Below are 17,052 nucleotides of genomic sequence, written 5' to 3'. Positions count from 1 at the left end.
ATGCTGCCAGACACTTCAGGCACAGCCGCTGCCAGCAGGAGCACGGCTGCGTCTCACTGGCAGCGCCTCATATGGATGGCCTTCGGGATTTTAAGAAACCCAAAAAAAGCACGATGAAGCGCCGGGCAACGCTGAGTTTTACTGCTGAAGCCCTCCTGCCGCCGAGCAGGGAATGGAGACAGCTCCCGGTGCCAGACCGAAGAGGAGCATCCCGGCGGGATGGGGCCGGGCCGGGGGACGAGATGGGGCTGGGAGGAGGACGGGGATGGTGCTGGGAGGGCGGGGGATCGGTCAGGGAGGGCGGGGGATCGGTCCCGGGCCCCGCCCCGGGCACAAGAGGGGAGGTGCTGTTCGCCGGGGTCCCGCATCCCCGCCGGGCGGTGCGGGCTGTGCGGAGCGACTGGACTCCGCTCGGCTCGGCTCGGCTCGGCTCGGCTCGGCTCGGCTCGGCTCGGCTCGGCTCGGCTCGGCGCGGCGCGGTGCCGTCGGGCAGAGGGCTCGCCCTGCGCCCCGCAGCCCCGGCGGCCGCGGGATGGAGCTCGGCGCGGCGCGGCTGCTGGCGGTGCTGCTGTGCCTGGCTCCCGGTAAGCGCTCGGAGCCCGGTGCGGTGTGTCGGGGGCTCGGCGGGACCCGGGGAGGGGCGCGGGGGTGCCCGGTGCCGCGGTGGGGGTTTGTCGGGGCGGCTGGGGCGGTGCGAGCCCCGGCGGGACGGAACGCTGCGGGCTCGCTGGCCCCGCCTGTCCTGTGCTCTTGGGCTCTCCTGTCCGACCTGCCATGGCACGGTGTCCTGCTCGCTTCTTTGGCTCCATCAGCTGCCGTTTCCGAGAGCAGAATGTCCCTGGAGCCAAGCGCGGGAAACCTGTCATCAGCGGAGAACCTGCTCGGAATCCAAGCGATTAGAGCACGGGGAAATGCTAGCGACACTGGGAATGTCCCGGTCTGGCCACGCTGTCGTGTTGCCCATTGAAGCCGGCCGAGCTGTCACGGCTGGGGAGGGATTCCTGAAGGTGATGGCAGCAGCGAGGGAAGACTGAAAATCTCTCCCTGTGGCGCTCCCAAATGTTGCAGAAGCTGGGCTGGTGCCCCAGAGCAAGCGCTGGCACCCAGATCACAGCGCTCACAAGCGCCCGTGGTGCGATGCGAGCCGCTGTGCCGGTACCCGGTGCTAATACAGCCTTGCCTAGCTGCTTAGGGAGAAAGAGAGAAACTTAAAAAGTCATGGCATAAAATAAATTCATGGGATCTCAAATCTGTGACAAACTCAAAATAGTTTCTTTGCGTAATTCATTGATTGGTAGTCTCAAAGAAGTATATTCAATTTATTATAAGAAAAGTTGGTAATCCCCAAGGGAGTGAGATCATCAGATGAAGGTTCACTCCGTTTCAATGTCCCACATCCTCTTGTTAGACCTTGAAGTTGGCAATGCAAGAAAACAGGAACTCCACCCTGGCTGGCTGAATTGTAGTGCTCTGCAGCTAGCTCCTGACCATCTGCCTTTGCTTCCTGTTATGACAGAATTTCTGAACTTTTTGGGATGTGTGAAAAATCGTGATTTACCCTTCACTGCTAAATAGGTGATGTGAAAGTGTCCACTTGAAACCTGCTGCATATTCGTGTATATAATACTTTTCTGATTGAGTAGTGTTTGTTTTGTTTATTTGAGGGGTTTCGTACATGTTTTTCAGGTTTATTTATTTCTCTGGATCAGCCAACCCTTAGTATCCAAAAAGATGTCCTCACAATAATGGCAAACAACACACTAAATATTACTTGCAGGTAAGGACAAGTCTGTTCAGCATGATTTTGATGATTGATAATTTTTGTAGTGAGCTTTTGTACAGAATCACACAGGATGTAATCTCTCTCCTATCATGCCTCCTGTTCTCTCCCACTCCCTTTGTGCCTTTTGCCTCACTTTTCCCTGAAAAGTTTTAAAAATTATGTAGGAGCATTGCAGCAAGAGAGGGCTGGGGAATGTTGGGTGGCTGGGAGGAGGAAGTGTCGGCTGTGTCCTTGTGGATCCTGCTGGTGAGCTGTACTCTCCAGGCTCTCTTTGGGGTGCTTTCTCACTTAGATTCAGCAGAAGTAAATCTCAAGTAGCTTCCTTGTAGCTGTTAACAGTAGATTGTGTATATGAATTTGTCCTGTATGGTTTGGCACTCTCTCTGTGTAAGGGGGTGAAGCCCATCCCTCTCCATAGCCACAGAGAGTGGTGGGGCTCGGGTTCATATCAGAGGTGTCTGCTCCTCTAACATTTGCTTTCCCAGTGGTCAGAGACCACTGGAGTGGTCGTGGCCAAGCAAGCAGAGCAATGCTGGGAGGCGTATCTCCGTGACAAACTGCAGTGATGGCCCCTACTGCAAGACACTCACTCTGAGCAAAGTCATTGGCAATGACACAGGGGACTACAAGTGCCTTTACAGGGACAGCCAGGCAGCTACAACCATTTATGTTTATGTTCAAGGTAAGTGCCCACACAGATCTCACATGTCTCTTTCCCTAGAATCAAGAGGAAAAAGGAATATCAAGTGTCTCAAAACAGTTTTGATGCTAAAATTTATTAATCCTAGAATTTTTGATCCTATGATTCTTTTTTCATGTTGAGTAATTAAATGTAGGTATTCTAATTGCCATCAACACAAAAGCCTTTGTACCTGTAATTCTGAACTGATCTGCCATAAGCAGTACATGGTCTGCTGTTCTCCACCCAGAATTTAGCACACATATCTCTGCTGACCTCTGAGCCATCCTCGTGAATGCAGAGCTATTACTGACCTCAGCAGGAGTTTCATATGGATTGCAGGGATTTTATATTTGTTAAAAATTACGGATCTGATCCCATGTACGATTTGTACTGATACCATTACAAAAATCCAAAAAACCACCCAAACCTCAAAACGTAAATTTCCATACGTTTGCTAACTCTGGTGGTAAAATCTATGTAGGCTGTAAGAGCTCAATTTTCAGCTGGGTGTCACAGACACTCCAAAGTCTCCAGCTATACACTCAGCTTCAATAAGTGCATTCATTGAGTCCTCTGCCTTTTTGCACTGATGGCTTCACCCTCGTTTCCATATGCATCCTGTTTCCTCTTTATTGTTAACTTATAGTTACCATTTTGAGAAATGAGATGTAATTAAGTACATGACTTAGCTTGTTTTATAATATCATGGATCTATTTTTTTTTTTTGGTATTTTGGTCTGACTTTGAAAAGGATGCTGCCATCAAGGGAGTCAATGTAACATGTCACAACTTTTAACTGGTATTTCCTGTAATACTTATGCAAGGAAAGTCACACTAGGGTAAATTAGTTTTTTGTCAGCCAAAGGACTGCTGTAGCAGGAAGCCATTCTCCAAAGCAGCACTCTGCTGCTGATAACTGTTTTGAGAATAATGATATTCTAAATCTGGGGGGTGGGGTGTCTATAAAAATATGTATCTTCCCTATTTAGTCTCATTATTTCAGTGCTTTATTACATGGAAAACAATAAAACTGACTCGTGAAAAAATAGACAGAGAAAGAAGAAAACTGGAAAAGTTTTCTCCATAATCATGTGATGAATACCCACTTATCAACTGAATTATTCTAGATTACAGATCCCCATTTGTGACTTCAGTTGGTGATCAGCTTGGCATTGTATACATCACCAAGAACAAAACTGTGGTAGTGCCGTGCCTTGGAACTGTATCAAATCTCAATGTATCTCTACATGCGGTAAGGAAAAAGCCTGTTATTTTTTTCAAGAGTTAGCTGAAATCACTGTGGCATAAATCTATTGTTTGAAGTATAAATGCATTTCTTAAAAACTCCTTTCCATCCTTGTGAGTTTTATAGCCTGTGATTAAAAGTTGAGTGCTGTACTGTACTGTACTCATCTATGGCACTGCACTCCCAAAGCATGTGCTAATTCCCAGAGCTAGGATGTTAAAATGGGGGACCTGCAGTTGTGGAAGATGCTGGAGGTGACAATTGAGGGTTGTTTGATTTTTGAAATCTGACTATGTGTTTTATCAATATTCCAAACAGAAATATCCAGAGAAGATATTTGTTCCTGATGGTAAATCCATTTCGTGGAATAATAAAAAAGGTTTCACTATACCCAGTCATTTAATCAACTATGCAGGCATGGTCTTCTGTGAAACTAAAATAGATGATGAAAGCTACCAGTCTGTGATATACATAGTTGCAGTTGTAGGTAAGCCAAAGGTTTTTATTTCTCTGTAACTGATGTTCTTTTGCTTTCTACAGCATACTGAACCAATTACATTTGGTTGGACACTAGGTTATTCAATAATGACAATGCAGCTAATGCAAAATGGATGTTGAGATTTATATCACTTTTCTTTTAAATGCAGTGTATTGTGTTCTTTCTGGTTAATCAATGGGATAAGTGCTTCTATTTTTAGTGTTTTGCATTGATGCCAGGATTTAAATTTTTTTTATTCTGACAATGCAAACCTTTTCCATAAAATCCACGACGTCAGTCACAGTTGAAGGAAATGAGAGGCAAGCATCCATCAGCAACAGATGAAAAGAAATTGCTCTGAGGGGGTACCAAGGGAAGGGTGGATCTGAAGGTCTCACTTTGAGCTGGGTTGTCTTGTTTCCCTAAAGACCCATGTCTTGACTCTCACAGGTTTTTATGCTTTCCTGGTATATTTTGTCAGCTGTTCATCAAACCCCAGAAATAACGTGATAATTCTATGAAGGGTTAAGCCTGAGCTGAAGCTCAGCAGTTATTTCTCTTTCAGCTGAGGACACAGTGACCATTTCAAGTATCCAAATGGCACCAAGGTAGTCCCTCCTGTCTTGCCATGAAAGCATAGCAGCCCTTCTCTCTTTACTCTGCTGAGGGCTTTTTTCTTCTCCAGCAAATTCACAAGTCCTCACTCTGATTTGGAGGAATTTCAGAATATCTGTAGAATTGCATTCAGAATATTCTGTTTTGAAATATTTTACTCCACAAAGTAAATTTTGGATAATTTAGGAATGTCTCATCATTACTCTTGATAAAGTTCCTGCTTACTGCTGGAAATGGGTATTCATCTTCCTTAGTTTAAGCTCTCATAAGGATAAGAAGAAGGTGTCTAAGGCAGAGGAACTGTGTGAGTCACTGTCTCTTGCTTGCCCCCACCACTGGAAGGGCTCTGATCAGATGCACACATCCTGGTGTGTCACTGTCTGATGGGTCTCAGGTGGGAAGTGCTCAGGAAAGGCACATCACTTCTCTCCAGGCTCCTTTGTAAACCCATTATGGTGCTGCACTGGGGCATCAAGGGGCTTTTTTGTGGCTGGGCTTTTGGTGGGAGTCTTGCTGAATTCATCTGGGAAATTTGGGACTGGATACTGTAAAGAAGCCTCTTCTTAGTCCCGTGTTTTGTGTGTGCATTTGTCTTTCTCTAGGGTACCGAATTTATGACCTAACAATGAACCCACATGATGAGGTAGAGCTGGCAGTGGGAGAAAAACTTGTTCTCAATTGCACTGTGAGGACGGAGCTGAATGTGGGAATTGATTTCAAATGGGACTATCCTGCCATCAAGGTAAAGTTGTGCTAAATTACAGGTGCCTTCATCACAAAGCAATTTGATTTATTCAGATATAATGTCACTTACCCCTTTAAACATTGAGGAAGAAGATGATGATACGCAATGAAATTTCTGGTATACACAAGTGTGCAAAAGGTGACAAAAGGAATAGCAATGATATATCCAAACATCTCTGTCTTTTGTCTATTACAGGAAAAACGTGCCACTATTAGGGATGTAAAAACCACTGCAGGAGAAATAAAGAAGTTTGTGAGCACCCTGACCATTGAGAGTGTGTCCTTAAGCGACAAAGGTCGATATACTTGTGCAGCATCCAGTGGTCGTATGAACATGAAAAACAGCAGTTACTTTGTTATCCATGGTATGACATTTTCCACTTTGGTTTTGTTGGTTGTTTCAGATTTGGGATTAATTACTGGGATGCAGAATGCACCTCGCTGATGAATCAAATGACAGAAATGAACCAAACTGCAGCTACAGTATTTCTCTTGCAACTAGTATGGGATTATTTTCATACCACAGTCTTAGTTAATAGTAAGATTTTAAAGGATGTTGTATTTTACTGAAAGCTGTAGAATCCCACCGGAAAGTGGGCAGTAAAATAAACTAATATAAGCCTCTGACCCTCTTCTGCATTGACCTCCTTAAGGTCCTGTAAAACTCGCTTTGTGTAGGTGGCTTTGTACAAGGGCTGCCTGTTCTCACTCTAGGTGAACTTAGGCTAGATCTTGGTGGCTATGTGACACAAGAGTCTGGGTCAGCATGAATGAAGCTAAGGAAATAAAACTTTCAGCTTTCACAGTAGGAATGGATGAATCAAATGGAGTTTTGGTCGTACGGAAATGATGCAAGGGAAACAGCTTTGGCTAAGTGAATGGATAAGTACGAGGCCACATCCTACAGCCTTTTCTCAACCTCCTCTTGGGCACAGCCCCAGCTCCACTAACTTACTTATAGAGAAAAATTACCAGCATGAGAATGGCTCATTTTTAATCAATGAATCAGACAAAGAGGTTTATATTTTGAAGGAGATTGTTTTTCCTGAGGTCTGATTTCAGGGGCCAGAATATTAATGGCACTTTTAAAATTAAACTTTCAAACTTATTATGGACATAATGATTCAAGATATACTGAATTTTCTCCTGGGATCTTTCTGTTCTGCTCTTCAAGAGCCAAAATGAGATCATGTGCTATACAGAATATACCAGATATTAAGTCTAAACCATCCTAAATCTTAGTCAAAAAGGCTAATTTAGTCAAAAGGCTAATCACTGTCTTATGGCTGAATACAAGTTTATAACTTATAACAAGTGATGTAAATAATTTCAAAGTACTCTGTGACTTGAGTGGTTCAAATACATACTTGAGAATAGTCTGAGAGTATTTAACTTTATCACACTCTGGTTTTGAATAGTCTAATTTCCTGGAATGAGTATATTGAGACAGTTTTATGATATGTATATATATATGTATATATGTATATACAGGTCTGACAGTTGGCACACTGTCCTGAGTAAGTCTTGTTTCTGCTTTCCAAGAGCTCCTTGGTGAGGGAACTGGTCTGTTCCTCTGTGTGAAGGAAAGGACTAGGTTTTCATGATGGCATCTCTCCTGTACTTTACCAATAACCCAGAGTCCTGTCACTAGCTTCTATTTGTCATGTTGTTACATGCTAACCCAAATGGAAAGCACTTTTGCTTTGGTCCATGAGAAAAGACCATTTAGTTTACTTCCTTTTTTTTCCCTCCAGAAAGTCCTTTTATTCACCTGGAGAAAATGGAGAATGTTGTTGAGACAAGGCTGGGTGACACAGTCAAAATTCCTGTTAAGTTTAAAGGATATCCTCCACCAGAGGCTAAATGGTAAGAACTGGGATATAATGTGTTTGAAAAAATGAGCTATCCTTAGTTAAAGCAAATTGTTAAATATTCAAAGCACTCTGTATTTTCTTCAGGTATAAAAATGGAAAAGCCATCAACGCAAATCATACAGTTAAACTTGGCTACACATTAGTGATCACTGAAGCAACTGAAAAGGATGCAGGAAATTACACAGTTGTCCTTACAAACCCCATTAACAAGATGCAGAAAAGACATACATTTACCCTGCTGGTAGATGGTAAGTGGGGTAACAGAGGTGCCTTTCTTTTGTGCTAGATGTTGTATATTGCCATCCTCAGGCTTGGTTCACCTCATGCCTATCAAGATTTAAGTACTGAAGAAGAACAGTCCGTGAACCTTGGGCAGAGATGTCTGGTGTCTCCTGGTCTAGGATGTGTCAGTCAAGAGGCTGCAGACTCTGTTGTGATGATACTTTGTATGGGGTGGGGTTTTCTGTTTTGTTTTGGGTTTTTTCTGTATATTATTCTTTGCCTCTGTGTCCTGCTCTTTTCCTGCCCCTCTTGCTGGCTGTGCTGCTGGAGTCCTCCTCCACCCCGCTCCATCCTGGCCCTGTCCCGCCTCACCCATCCTTCCTGCCCCACACAGGCTATCCCTCCTCTTCTGCCCTGCCCTCTACAACCCTCCTCCTCCTCCCCTGCCTCCTCCTTTCTGCTCCCCAGGAAACAGCCTATGCTTTGAAGACAGCAGGTCTTGGAAAGGGCAGCAAGGCTACGTGCAGTGGGATCAGGCCTGGGGAATAATGTTCATTTAATGGTTGGGAAAGGTGGTGAGAGTCCAGGAGCTGCATTTTAAATCCCGGGGGATTTTTGTAGGAGATGCCGAGCATCCTGATCCTCAGAGTGCTGGGCGGGTTCACGCTTCCCCAGTGAGACCCTTGGAGGTGCTGTGTGGCACGCTGGGGCGGGGTGTGGGCTGTCACCGTGGCTCTGGGAGGCTGGAGCAGAGGCTGAGCTGCCTGTGTCCCGCAGTGCCCCCGCAGATCTGCGAGAACGCGCTGCTGGCCCCGGTGGACTCGTACAAGTTCGGCTCGGCGCAGGCGCTGACCTGCACCGTGTACGCCGTGCCGCCGCCCGGCACCGTGCAGTGGCACTGGCAGCTCGAGGAGGAGTGCACCTTCAGCCCCCAGTGAGTGGCATTCCCTGTCTCCTGTCCCCCGGATCCATCTGGAGGGTATCTATGCCGGGCTGGGTTTGCTTGGTGACCCCTCACCAGTGTGAGCCCAATGGCCGGGGAAGAAAAAGGTGGTTGTGCTTAATTTGCAGAATGATGCTGGCCGGCTCTGCAAAGGTCATTGTTGTTGGCAGAGGCGAGGGCCACCCGCAGAGAGGATCCAGCAGTGCTGGCATGTTGCTGTCGTGCTCTCCTGAAGGGCATCTCCACTTGCACGGGGCCTCAAATGCAGCTGTTTGCATGCCCTTCCCTCAGATTCCCCCTGTTGTTTGGGCTGCAGGCCCAAAACTCCATCCCAAACAGAGGAAATTTGCTGTTTATGCTAATTATGCGTCCTTGTGGTGTTTTTTTTTTCTTGTGCTCAAGTGCTGAGTGTGATGGTGCTCTTTATCTGTGTGAAAGTGTATCTCAGAGGAAGTGCACTGATTGATGTTGGGGAATGATAGAGAGAGTGCCTGACTGAGATTCACGCAGCTTCCCTTATCTGGGCCTGCCATAAGCCCAGATTTCCTTTAAAGAAAAAAAAAAAAGCCAGGGTTAAAAAAAAAAAAAAGGCATTCTTCTTTCCTGTTGTTGTTTTTAAAATGATTCCACTAGTTTCTTCCTTTGGTGCCTGGTTGCTTTCTACACAATGGCTACTGTCCTCAAGAAATTCTTGTAGGGAGTTCAGCGATTTTAGTGTCTCTCTGTCTTCCTTTGAACTAAATCAACTTGAATCATCCATTTATGAATGGAGGTTTGTTCCCAGAATAGCTGCTTTCCTCCAACCATCCCAACTAAGCTGACACAGGCAGATTAATTAGGAAATTCACCTTTAGGCTTGGGGGTCCTTTACTTTAAAGAACTTGAAGGTCTCAGGAGGTTATAGGGTGAAATTTAATAGAAATATTCCAGAAGCATAGGCTTCCCTCACAGATGCAAGCTGTGGCCAGTGATGCATCTGGCTTACAAAGATCTGCATAAGGAGAACCCAAAATACCTCTCTTGAAGGACAGATATCTCTCTTATCTAATGCTTATGTCTCTACTTGCATTCCAGGAAAGTTCGCTCAGGAGCCAATCCATATGCATGCAAGAAATGGAAAGTGATTTCGGAGAGAAAGGGTGGGAATCAGGTTGAAATTAAGCACCGGGTTGTTACTATTGCTGGGAAAACAAAGGTGAGCACGTTTTCTTTTCTCTTGGCTGGGGATGATTAGCCCTGTTCAGCATTTCCACTGTCCACTGAAATACATCACTAGAGATGAGACTCTTTTCAGCTGTTGTTAAACCTGGGGATCTACTCTTAACTAGGCAGGCAAGCTCCTGCTCAAGGCTAGAGTAGAGAGACACACCTGCAGGTCCTTTGAAAGCAGATCCAAAGTGAATCTCCACTGAGGAATATAACTGACTTAGATTTCAATAACTACCTTTTAGTGGTCTGAGGTTAGGTGAGTTAATATTGCCAATTAACTGTAATAGAAGTTGGAGAAACTGAAAGGCAGAAAAAATTGTGGATGCAGCAATTTTTAACATATATACCAAAGTCCACATTCTGCTTCTTCCCATTTCCTTTTACCTGATTTTTACACACTTAAGGACAAAAATGTAAACTTCAGAGAGGCACTGTGCTCCTGCCATGCCATGGATTTGTGCTTTGGAGGGATTTTTGGTTGTGCAGATATTGGCAGAGCCCTTTGCTGAGCTACTGAGGTGGTTGGGCATTACTTTGGCACTGATGTGGTATGAAATTGCTCAATTGTTCTTTTGTAGACTGTGAGCACCCTCCTGATTCAAGCAGCAAATGTGTCTGCTTTGTACAGATGTATGGCTACCAACAAGGCTGGGTCAAGTGAGAGAGTGATCTCCTTCCACGTGACCAGTAAGTGCACCCTGCCAAGGACAGCCATGTTAAATTATGTTATTCTGTCTGTTTCCTAATGAAGGGCACTTCAGTGATGTTACCTGATTCCTGTCCTTTATGAAATCCTTTATATTTTTTTGATATTAGGTTTACTTAAGGTTTTCCTTAAGCAGTTTTTAAAGTTGCCACTAATTTCAGCCAAGTGATTAGTTCTACTTGCATCAGTGGAGTGGCAGGCCAGTGAATGTGATGCAAGATGGGCATTTGTTGTTCCAAGAGTGACTACTGCTGAGCTTTTGCAGTCACTTAAAAGAGCAACAGAGAAATTATGGTACTGTCACAAAATGAGTAAAGACATACTGTAAGAGCTAAGGCTAAAATGTTCAAAACCAGTGGCAAAAGGCTTGTCTCCTTAATGATTAGTTCCTGTGTTCACATGCCCAAATTTTGTTTTAATCCAAATCTAAAAATGAACTATAAGATAGTGCTAAGAATCATCTTGAGTTGCTGTAAGTTTCTACAGGAAAAGTAACTGTATTCATTACACAGTCCTTCATTTGATCCATTTTAAATGTATTGCTTTTAATGAGATTGTGCTCCTTAGATAATTGATTAGTTGACTGGCTGATTGATGTTAATTATCTCTTTCAGTGTTTCTTTTCCTTATTTGCAACGAGATAGGATGCCAAAATCCATGTTTCCAAAATGACTTTTTCAAGTTAATGTTAGCCACAAAATACACGATCAAATAGGAATTTCTTTTACTTTTTTAACTTGCAGGGGGTCTTGAAATTAACCTGCAGCCTCAGAGTCAGCTGACAGAGAAGGATAACATGTCCTTGCGCTGCACAGCAGACAAGTTCACCTTTGAGAAGCTGTCGTGGTACAAGCTGAGCGCTCACGTTTCGCAGACTCCCTTCGGGGGGGCTGCCCATGCCAGTGTGCAAGAACCTCAATGCTCTCCAGAAGCTGAACCAGACAGTTTCAAATACCAACTCTGAAAACGTCACCTTGGAGCTCATCCTCCGCAACATCTCCCTCCAGGATGCAGGGGACTATGTTTGCATTGCTCAGGACAAAAAGGCTAAAACACAGCACTGCCTGGTGAAGCACCTCACTGTGCAAGGTACAGATCTCTTACTCTGAAACAAAATGAGTGGCTGTGCATGAAAGCAATTGCAGTAGTGGCAGTTTTTGGTGCGTTAGGCTTTGCATGTGTTTGGTTAATGGTGTGCTCAGTTTGTTAAATAGATTTAAACCAGTTGTTGTGACACACTCTCCTGGGGCTTGTCCAGGCAGCAGGGACTGTTTCATTAATACCAGTGAGGGAGCACTGACTGAGCCACTGTACTGTGCAAAGAGATGTGTTTGGCTTCTGCTGAAGTAATGTGTTTAGCTCAGTAACTTCTCAGATTTACTTTTCAGAACACATTTTTCTCTGTAGCTGTATATGCATGTGTGTATTCATAGCCTTAATGCTGTCACTCTGTGTGGCTGACAGTAGTAGTGCCTATAATTTAAAACTGCCATGAGTGATACTGGTATTCAGGCACAAGCAATGCAAGCTGATAATCAGTTACCTTTTCATACAAACAGTGATGACTTTGCTTTGGGACCTAGATGTTTAGGTTGATTAGGCAGATTCAGGAAAATACTTACTCATGTTCACAGCCTATCCTGAATGGACATTTAATGGACCAAGAGTGTCAAACCCCTCATAAGGACTGTGGACACAGAAATCTAGGGAAACAATTTCTCACCTACTCCCTCTTCCCTCAGCAGCCTGAGCAGTTATGAATTAAATCAGCCAAAGCAGGTTATTGCAATACTGTTAAAATTTTCTTGGCTATTTTAAGTTTTTTTATGTCATGTGGAAGTTGAACTTCAATTTTAACATGAACACTGTGGCTCTTGGTGTGATAAAAGGATTTGAGACTTTGTTACTGGGACATGAATTTCTACTACTGAAGAAAATATATCTTTTTTTAATAGTCAGTAATTTTACTGTATTTTCAAACCAATAGAGCCCATGGCACCCACACTTGTTGGAAATCTGGAAAATCAAACAACAAATATTGGTGAAACTATAGAAGTGTCATGTGCAGTGAATGGCATTCCTCCTCCAAGCATCATGTGGTTTAAAAACAATGAGACACTTGTGGAAGATTCAGGTGAGGATTGCTCATTTGCTATTATCATTAAAAGGCTTTCTTTCATGGGACTGCCTGCTGATTTTCACTATGAAAAGTTTCATTTTGAATTCTTAACAAAAAAGTGGCATAAAAATAGCAAAGCTAAGAATTGCAATTATTTTTCCCCAGGTATTGTTTTGAAAGACAGGAACAGAACACTCACCATCCGTCGAGTGAGGAAAGAAGATGGAGGGCTGTACACCTGCCTTGCATGTAATGTCCTTGGATGCAGCAAAGCAATGGCTTTTTTTTCAGTGGAAGGTTGGTGTTAGCTTCTTTCCAGATTGGGCATAAAATCCTTAGAATAACTAGAAGGAAAATCTACTGGCTATCCTGATGGGAGATCTAAAATACACTATGAAATTTGTGAAAAATCCTGACCATTCCTATCAACATAATTGTCATACTATGTTTTTAGCATAGTGCATGGTACCTTTTTAAATTAGGCCATTGCTTTCATAGCATCTAAGGGAAACGTGGTGATGACTTTTTGTAGTCTGGAGTGGTTGCTGTCCCATTTCAGTGAAACAGGTAGTAATTTTGAGTTAGGGGACTCCAGCCTTGGCCTGCCACACTGAAAGCAGCATTTATGAGACTCATCTCTTACTTGTTCCAGTCCTGTTGTGGCACACCAAAATGGAAGATGCAATGGCAAACAATAAATGGTAGCAGGAGATTAGTCTGCAGTGTGGGTAGCTGGGACCACAGTGGACTTTCCATTTCCAAAGAGTTGCAACAAGAAGGCTCAAACTAAAATCTCCTTCCTTTTGATATTAGTACATTTTCATATTTTAGTCACTGAGCCCTTTGCAAATCCCTGTCTTTAAAGTCAGAGTGGTTGTCTGATCCATGCTATTAAGGTAATTAAACCAATGTAATTTATTCTTATAGGTCCCTTTAGGGTATTTAGATGTCAGGCAAGATGTTCACATGGGGTGGAAATTATCTGCAGATGGCATTGATGTAGATTTCAGCTGATGTGGTAAATATGGCTGGGGCACATCTGTAGAAGTTTGAAATCTGTGTAGGACTTACTATTTCACTCCAGGAAATTTATGGTGCAGCTCATGGGGGTCATGCTGCTGTGTAGGAAAATCTCTGTGGTGCAAGGCATGAAACACAGGAGCATAATTTGGCAAACAGAGGCTGAAGAAGAGACTTGTGTCTGTGCACTAAAAGGTGTTCAAATGGTATCTGCTGGCCACTATTTTACAGGAAGAGGAACATTGTAAATAAGACCTTATTATCATGTGTTCTTGTAGAACCACATTTTTCATGCCCCAGCTGAATGATGTCAAGAGACAAGAGAGAGATTGTTCTCTGGGTCATTCTCACAGCTCTTTATTTTCTATATGATGGGGGTGTTTTTTTGGTTTCTAAAGGAAGAGTAATTAGTTTTTGGTATTCTGAAACAATTCTTTCTTTCCAAAATTTGAATTTTACTTTTTTATATTTGCCAAAGGTCCATACACTGTCCTTGGAACAAAGCTGATGCTGAGAAATGGGATGGTGTGTAAAACAGCATGAAACTGTAATATTCCAATATAAACCCCAAGCTTTTTGTTTTGTTTTGCTTTCGTTTCCTTGCTCCATGTTGCACTTTAAAACGAACCTTCAGAACAAGGACCTCCATTCTTTACTTTAATGAATGAACAAAACAAATATGCTTCCAACTATCACTCAAATATTCATTTATTTCTTCCCAGGCGCTGAAGAGAAAACAAATCTGGAGCTCATTATCCTCGTTGGCACTGCAGTGATTGCCATGTTCTTCTGGTTGCTTCTTGTAATCATCCTCCGGACCGTTAAGCGGGTAATGAAAAAATTCTCATACTGTCCTATCAGCACTGGTCTTGCATGACAAATGAGAGCTGACTTGAGGCCCTTTGTGTTGCTTCTTTCCATTGTTCTTAAATCAACAGACACATTTTTTCTCTCCATGCCATAACATTCTTGCCTGGAACCAAGGGCGCAGAAATTTGTTTTTAATTGAACGTGCCCTTGCAAGAGAAAAATGTTTCCTCTGGTTCTGTTTATTAAAAAAAAAAAAAAAAAAAAAAAAAAAAAAGAAAAAAAAGAAAAAAAGAGAGACAGAGAGAAAAGAAAAGTGCAAGTAATTAACAGTGATCACACTCATGATGACACAGTGCAGCGAAATGGTAGCCTGGCATTTCTGGGAACTAATGAAATGCTCTAAAGTGAGAAAATGGCATTTTGCCTGCACATTGCCAGAAAAAACTGTGCAACTGCAACTAATACCATTTTCCAGGCCAATGGAGGGGACATGAAGACTGGCTACTTGTCAATCATCATGGATCCTGATGAAGTCCCTATAGATGAGCACTGTGAGCGGCTCCCATATGATGCCAGCAAGTGGGAGTTTCCCAGGGACCGCCTAAAGCTAGGTGAGTTTTCATTGCATGAGCCATGTAGTGATCCTGCAGCCAGCACTGTGCTGGAGGGTGTTTTGGGTCCTGGCTCACCAGGACTGCTCTGCTGCATGTTCCCTGGCTGGGCTCTGTGTTCCCATGGGATAGGATGCATCCTGTCTGCATTTTAAGTCCTCTGTTAATTTCTACTTCATGAGCTCATTTTGGAATAGCTTATTTATTCTACAACTTTTGCCTGCTGTGCCAAGCACATGTTTGTGTTCTCCCTTCAAGGTAAACCTCTTGGACGTGGAGCTTTTGGCCAGGTCATAGAAGCAGATGCATTTGGGATTGACAAAACTGCTACCTGCAAAACAGTGGCAGTGAAAATGCTTAAAGGTAAAAATAATAACTAGAACTTCAGCATGAATATACAATGCAGGGATATTTGTCGACACTATAACCATTGTACCCATTGTTGTAAAAGTTTAATTTAATGGCTTATCATGAAGCACTGATGAGAGAAAATACATGCCTTTCCTTCATTGACAATTGGAGCAATGCAGCTGTGGTTTCCTAGCCACTTCTTTATAATTCTGCTTAGGTTCAGACTGTAAAGTTGCTCCTGCAATCAATTTGCCTTATGCATCCTCATTGGAAGCTTTCTGCAAGTCTCAAGACAATGGCTTAGGCACGCTCCAAACCGAGTTGTAGTTTGGAATAGCTTTCTCCTCACTTTAAATCACATTATTCTGCCTCACATTTGCCACAGGAAAGTTGAAGTGTGTGGTTCCCAGACATGTTGTTTCTACAGGAGACATGATGGGGAAACTAAATGAGGCTGCCAGCAGCTAGAGGCTGTATTCCACCCTGTGCTGTACTGGCATAGCTGACACAGCCTACCAGCCAACAAGGTTCCTCACTTGATGGGCTGGCTAAACACCAGAAGAGAATGGGGAGGAGGGCAGAACCTTTCTGTCTGTGATGCTCCTGACCTGTGTTGCTTTACATCTGCAGAAGGGGCAACCCATAGTGAGCACAGAGCACTTATGTCAGAACTGAAGATACTCATTCATATTGGCCATCATCTCAATGTTGTCAACTTACTTGGAGCCTGCACAAAGCCAGGAGGTGAGTAACTTCTTAGTGGGTGAGAAGGTGCTAATGAAAACCCTATTTTTTCCATTTCTGCTGCATAGACAATTGAAATTCAAAATTAAGGATTGGAAAGAGTAGTTCTTTCTAACACACACACACACACACACACACACACACACACACACACACACACACACACACACAAAATCTGATAGGAGTGAGCATTTCCAGAAGAGGAATAAAGCTGAAGTAAGGGTGGAAAAAGGGCCATGCAGCTCCATCCCTTAGCTGTTTGATTACTTTGCTTTTCTGTACTTGAGATCCACTTTATAGTGGACAGCCTACGTGTAACAGACATCTGAGCTGAGTCTAATACCAGATTTTATGAGCTACTCTTACTCTTGTCACCAGCTACAGGGTGTCAGCAAGTTGGGACTTCCCCTCTCTGCCTTTGGATGGGCTGTTGGTGCCTATGTGCATGTGTGTAGGAGGGGAGATTGCAGTTTGGAGTCCAGCTCTGGGTGGAGGAACCTATTTCACTTTATAATCAGGGACAGATGTTTTGTTTAGCAATCCAGTACTACAAACTAATTTGGAAGAAATTCAATGTAAAGTAACTCAGTAATAATTTTTCAGGGAAGCTGACTTGTTGGCTTACTGTGGGATGAAAATTTAATTTGTAAAGTTCCATGGCAGAAGTCAGTAGTTGAAGGAAACATAATCCATAAATATTTGTTTCCTTGTTTATTCCATAATAAAATAGAGATGGCCAGTATGTGGAACCTAGGATGAAAATTTATCGCCATAGCATATGCCTATAATGAAGTAAATTTAAAGATGAAATACCATATTTAGATTGTACATTAAGGCATCTGTGTTTGAAACCAAGTTTCCTATTTTAAAGTTTTAGTACTTTAATCACCTGTAG

At 43.3% G+C, this 17,052-nt stretch overlaps 1 protein-coding gene across 1 annotated transcript in view; it reads left to right on the top strand.

Moving 5' to 3' along the window:
• Positions 1 to 331: 331 nt before the first annotated feature.
• Positions 332 to 17,052, top strand: part of KDR (kinase insert domain receptor) — a 145,604-nt gene continuing 128,883 nt past the window's right edge. The window contains 20 exon segments of the mRNA XM_079306120.1: positions 332 to 584; positions 1,687 to 1,777; positions 2,269 to 2,465; positions 3,593 to 3,717; positions 4,030 to 4,198; positions 5,407 to 5,546; positions 5,745 to 5,913; positions 7,303 to 7,414; positions 7,507 to 7,670; positions 8,422 to 8,578; positions 9,662 to 9,782; positions 10,375 to 10,483; positions 11,246 to 11,385; positions 11,387 to 11,591; positions 12,490 to 12,636; positions 12,787 to 12,918; positions 14,364 to 14,470; positions 14,927 to 15,062; positions 15,321 to 15,425; positions 16,044 to 16,157. Of these exon segments, the coding sequence (XP_079162246.1) occupies positions 533 to 584; positions 1,687 to 1,777; positions 2,269 to 2,465; positions 3,593 to 3,717; positions 4,030 to 4,198; positions 5,407 to 5,546; positions 5,745 to 5,913; positions 7,303 to 7,414; positions 7,507 to 7,670; positions 8,422 to 8,578; positions 9,662 to 9,782; positions 10,375 to 10,483; positions 11,246 to 11,385; positions 11,387 to 11,591; positions 12,490 to 12,636; positions 12,787 to 12,918; positions 14,364 to 14,470; positions 14,927 to 15,062; positions 15,321 to 15,425; positions 16,044 to 16,157 (2,692 nt within the window). The 5' untranslated portion in view covers positions 332 to 532.

The sequence above is a fragment of the Erithacus rubecula genome (assembly GCF_903797595.1).
Source record: "Erithacus rubecula genome assembly, chromosome: 5".
NCBI classification, from domain to species: Eukaryota; Metazoa; Chordata; class Aves; order Passeriformes; family Muscicapidae; genus Erithacus; species Erithacus rubecula.
The sequence above is the reverse complement of the archived record's forward strand: the minus strand, read 5'-3'. Positions and strand labels throughout refer to the sequence as shown.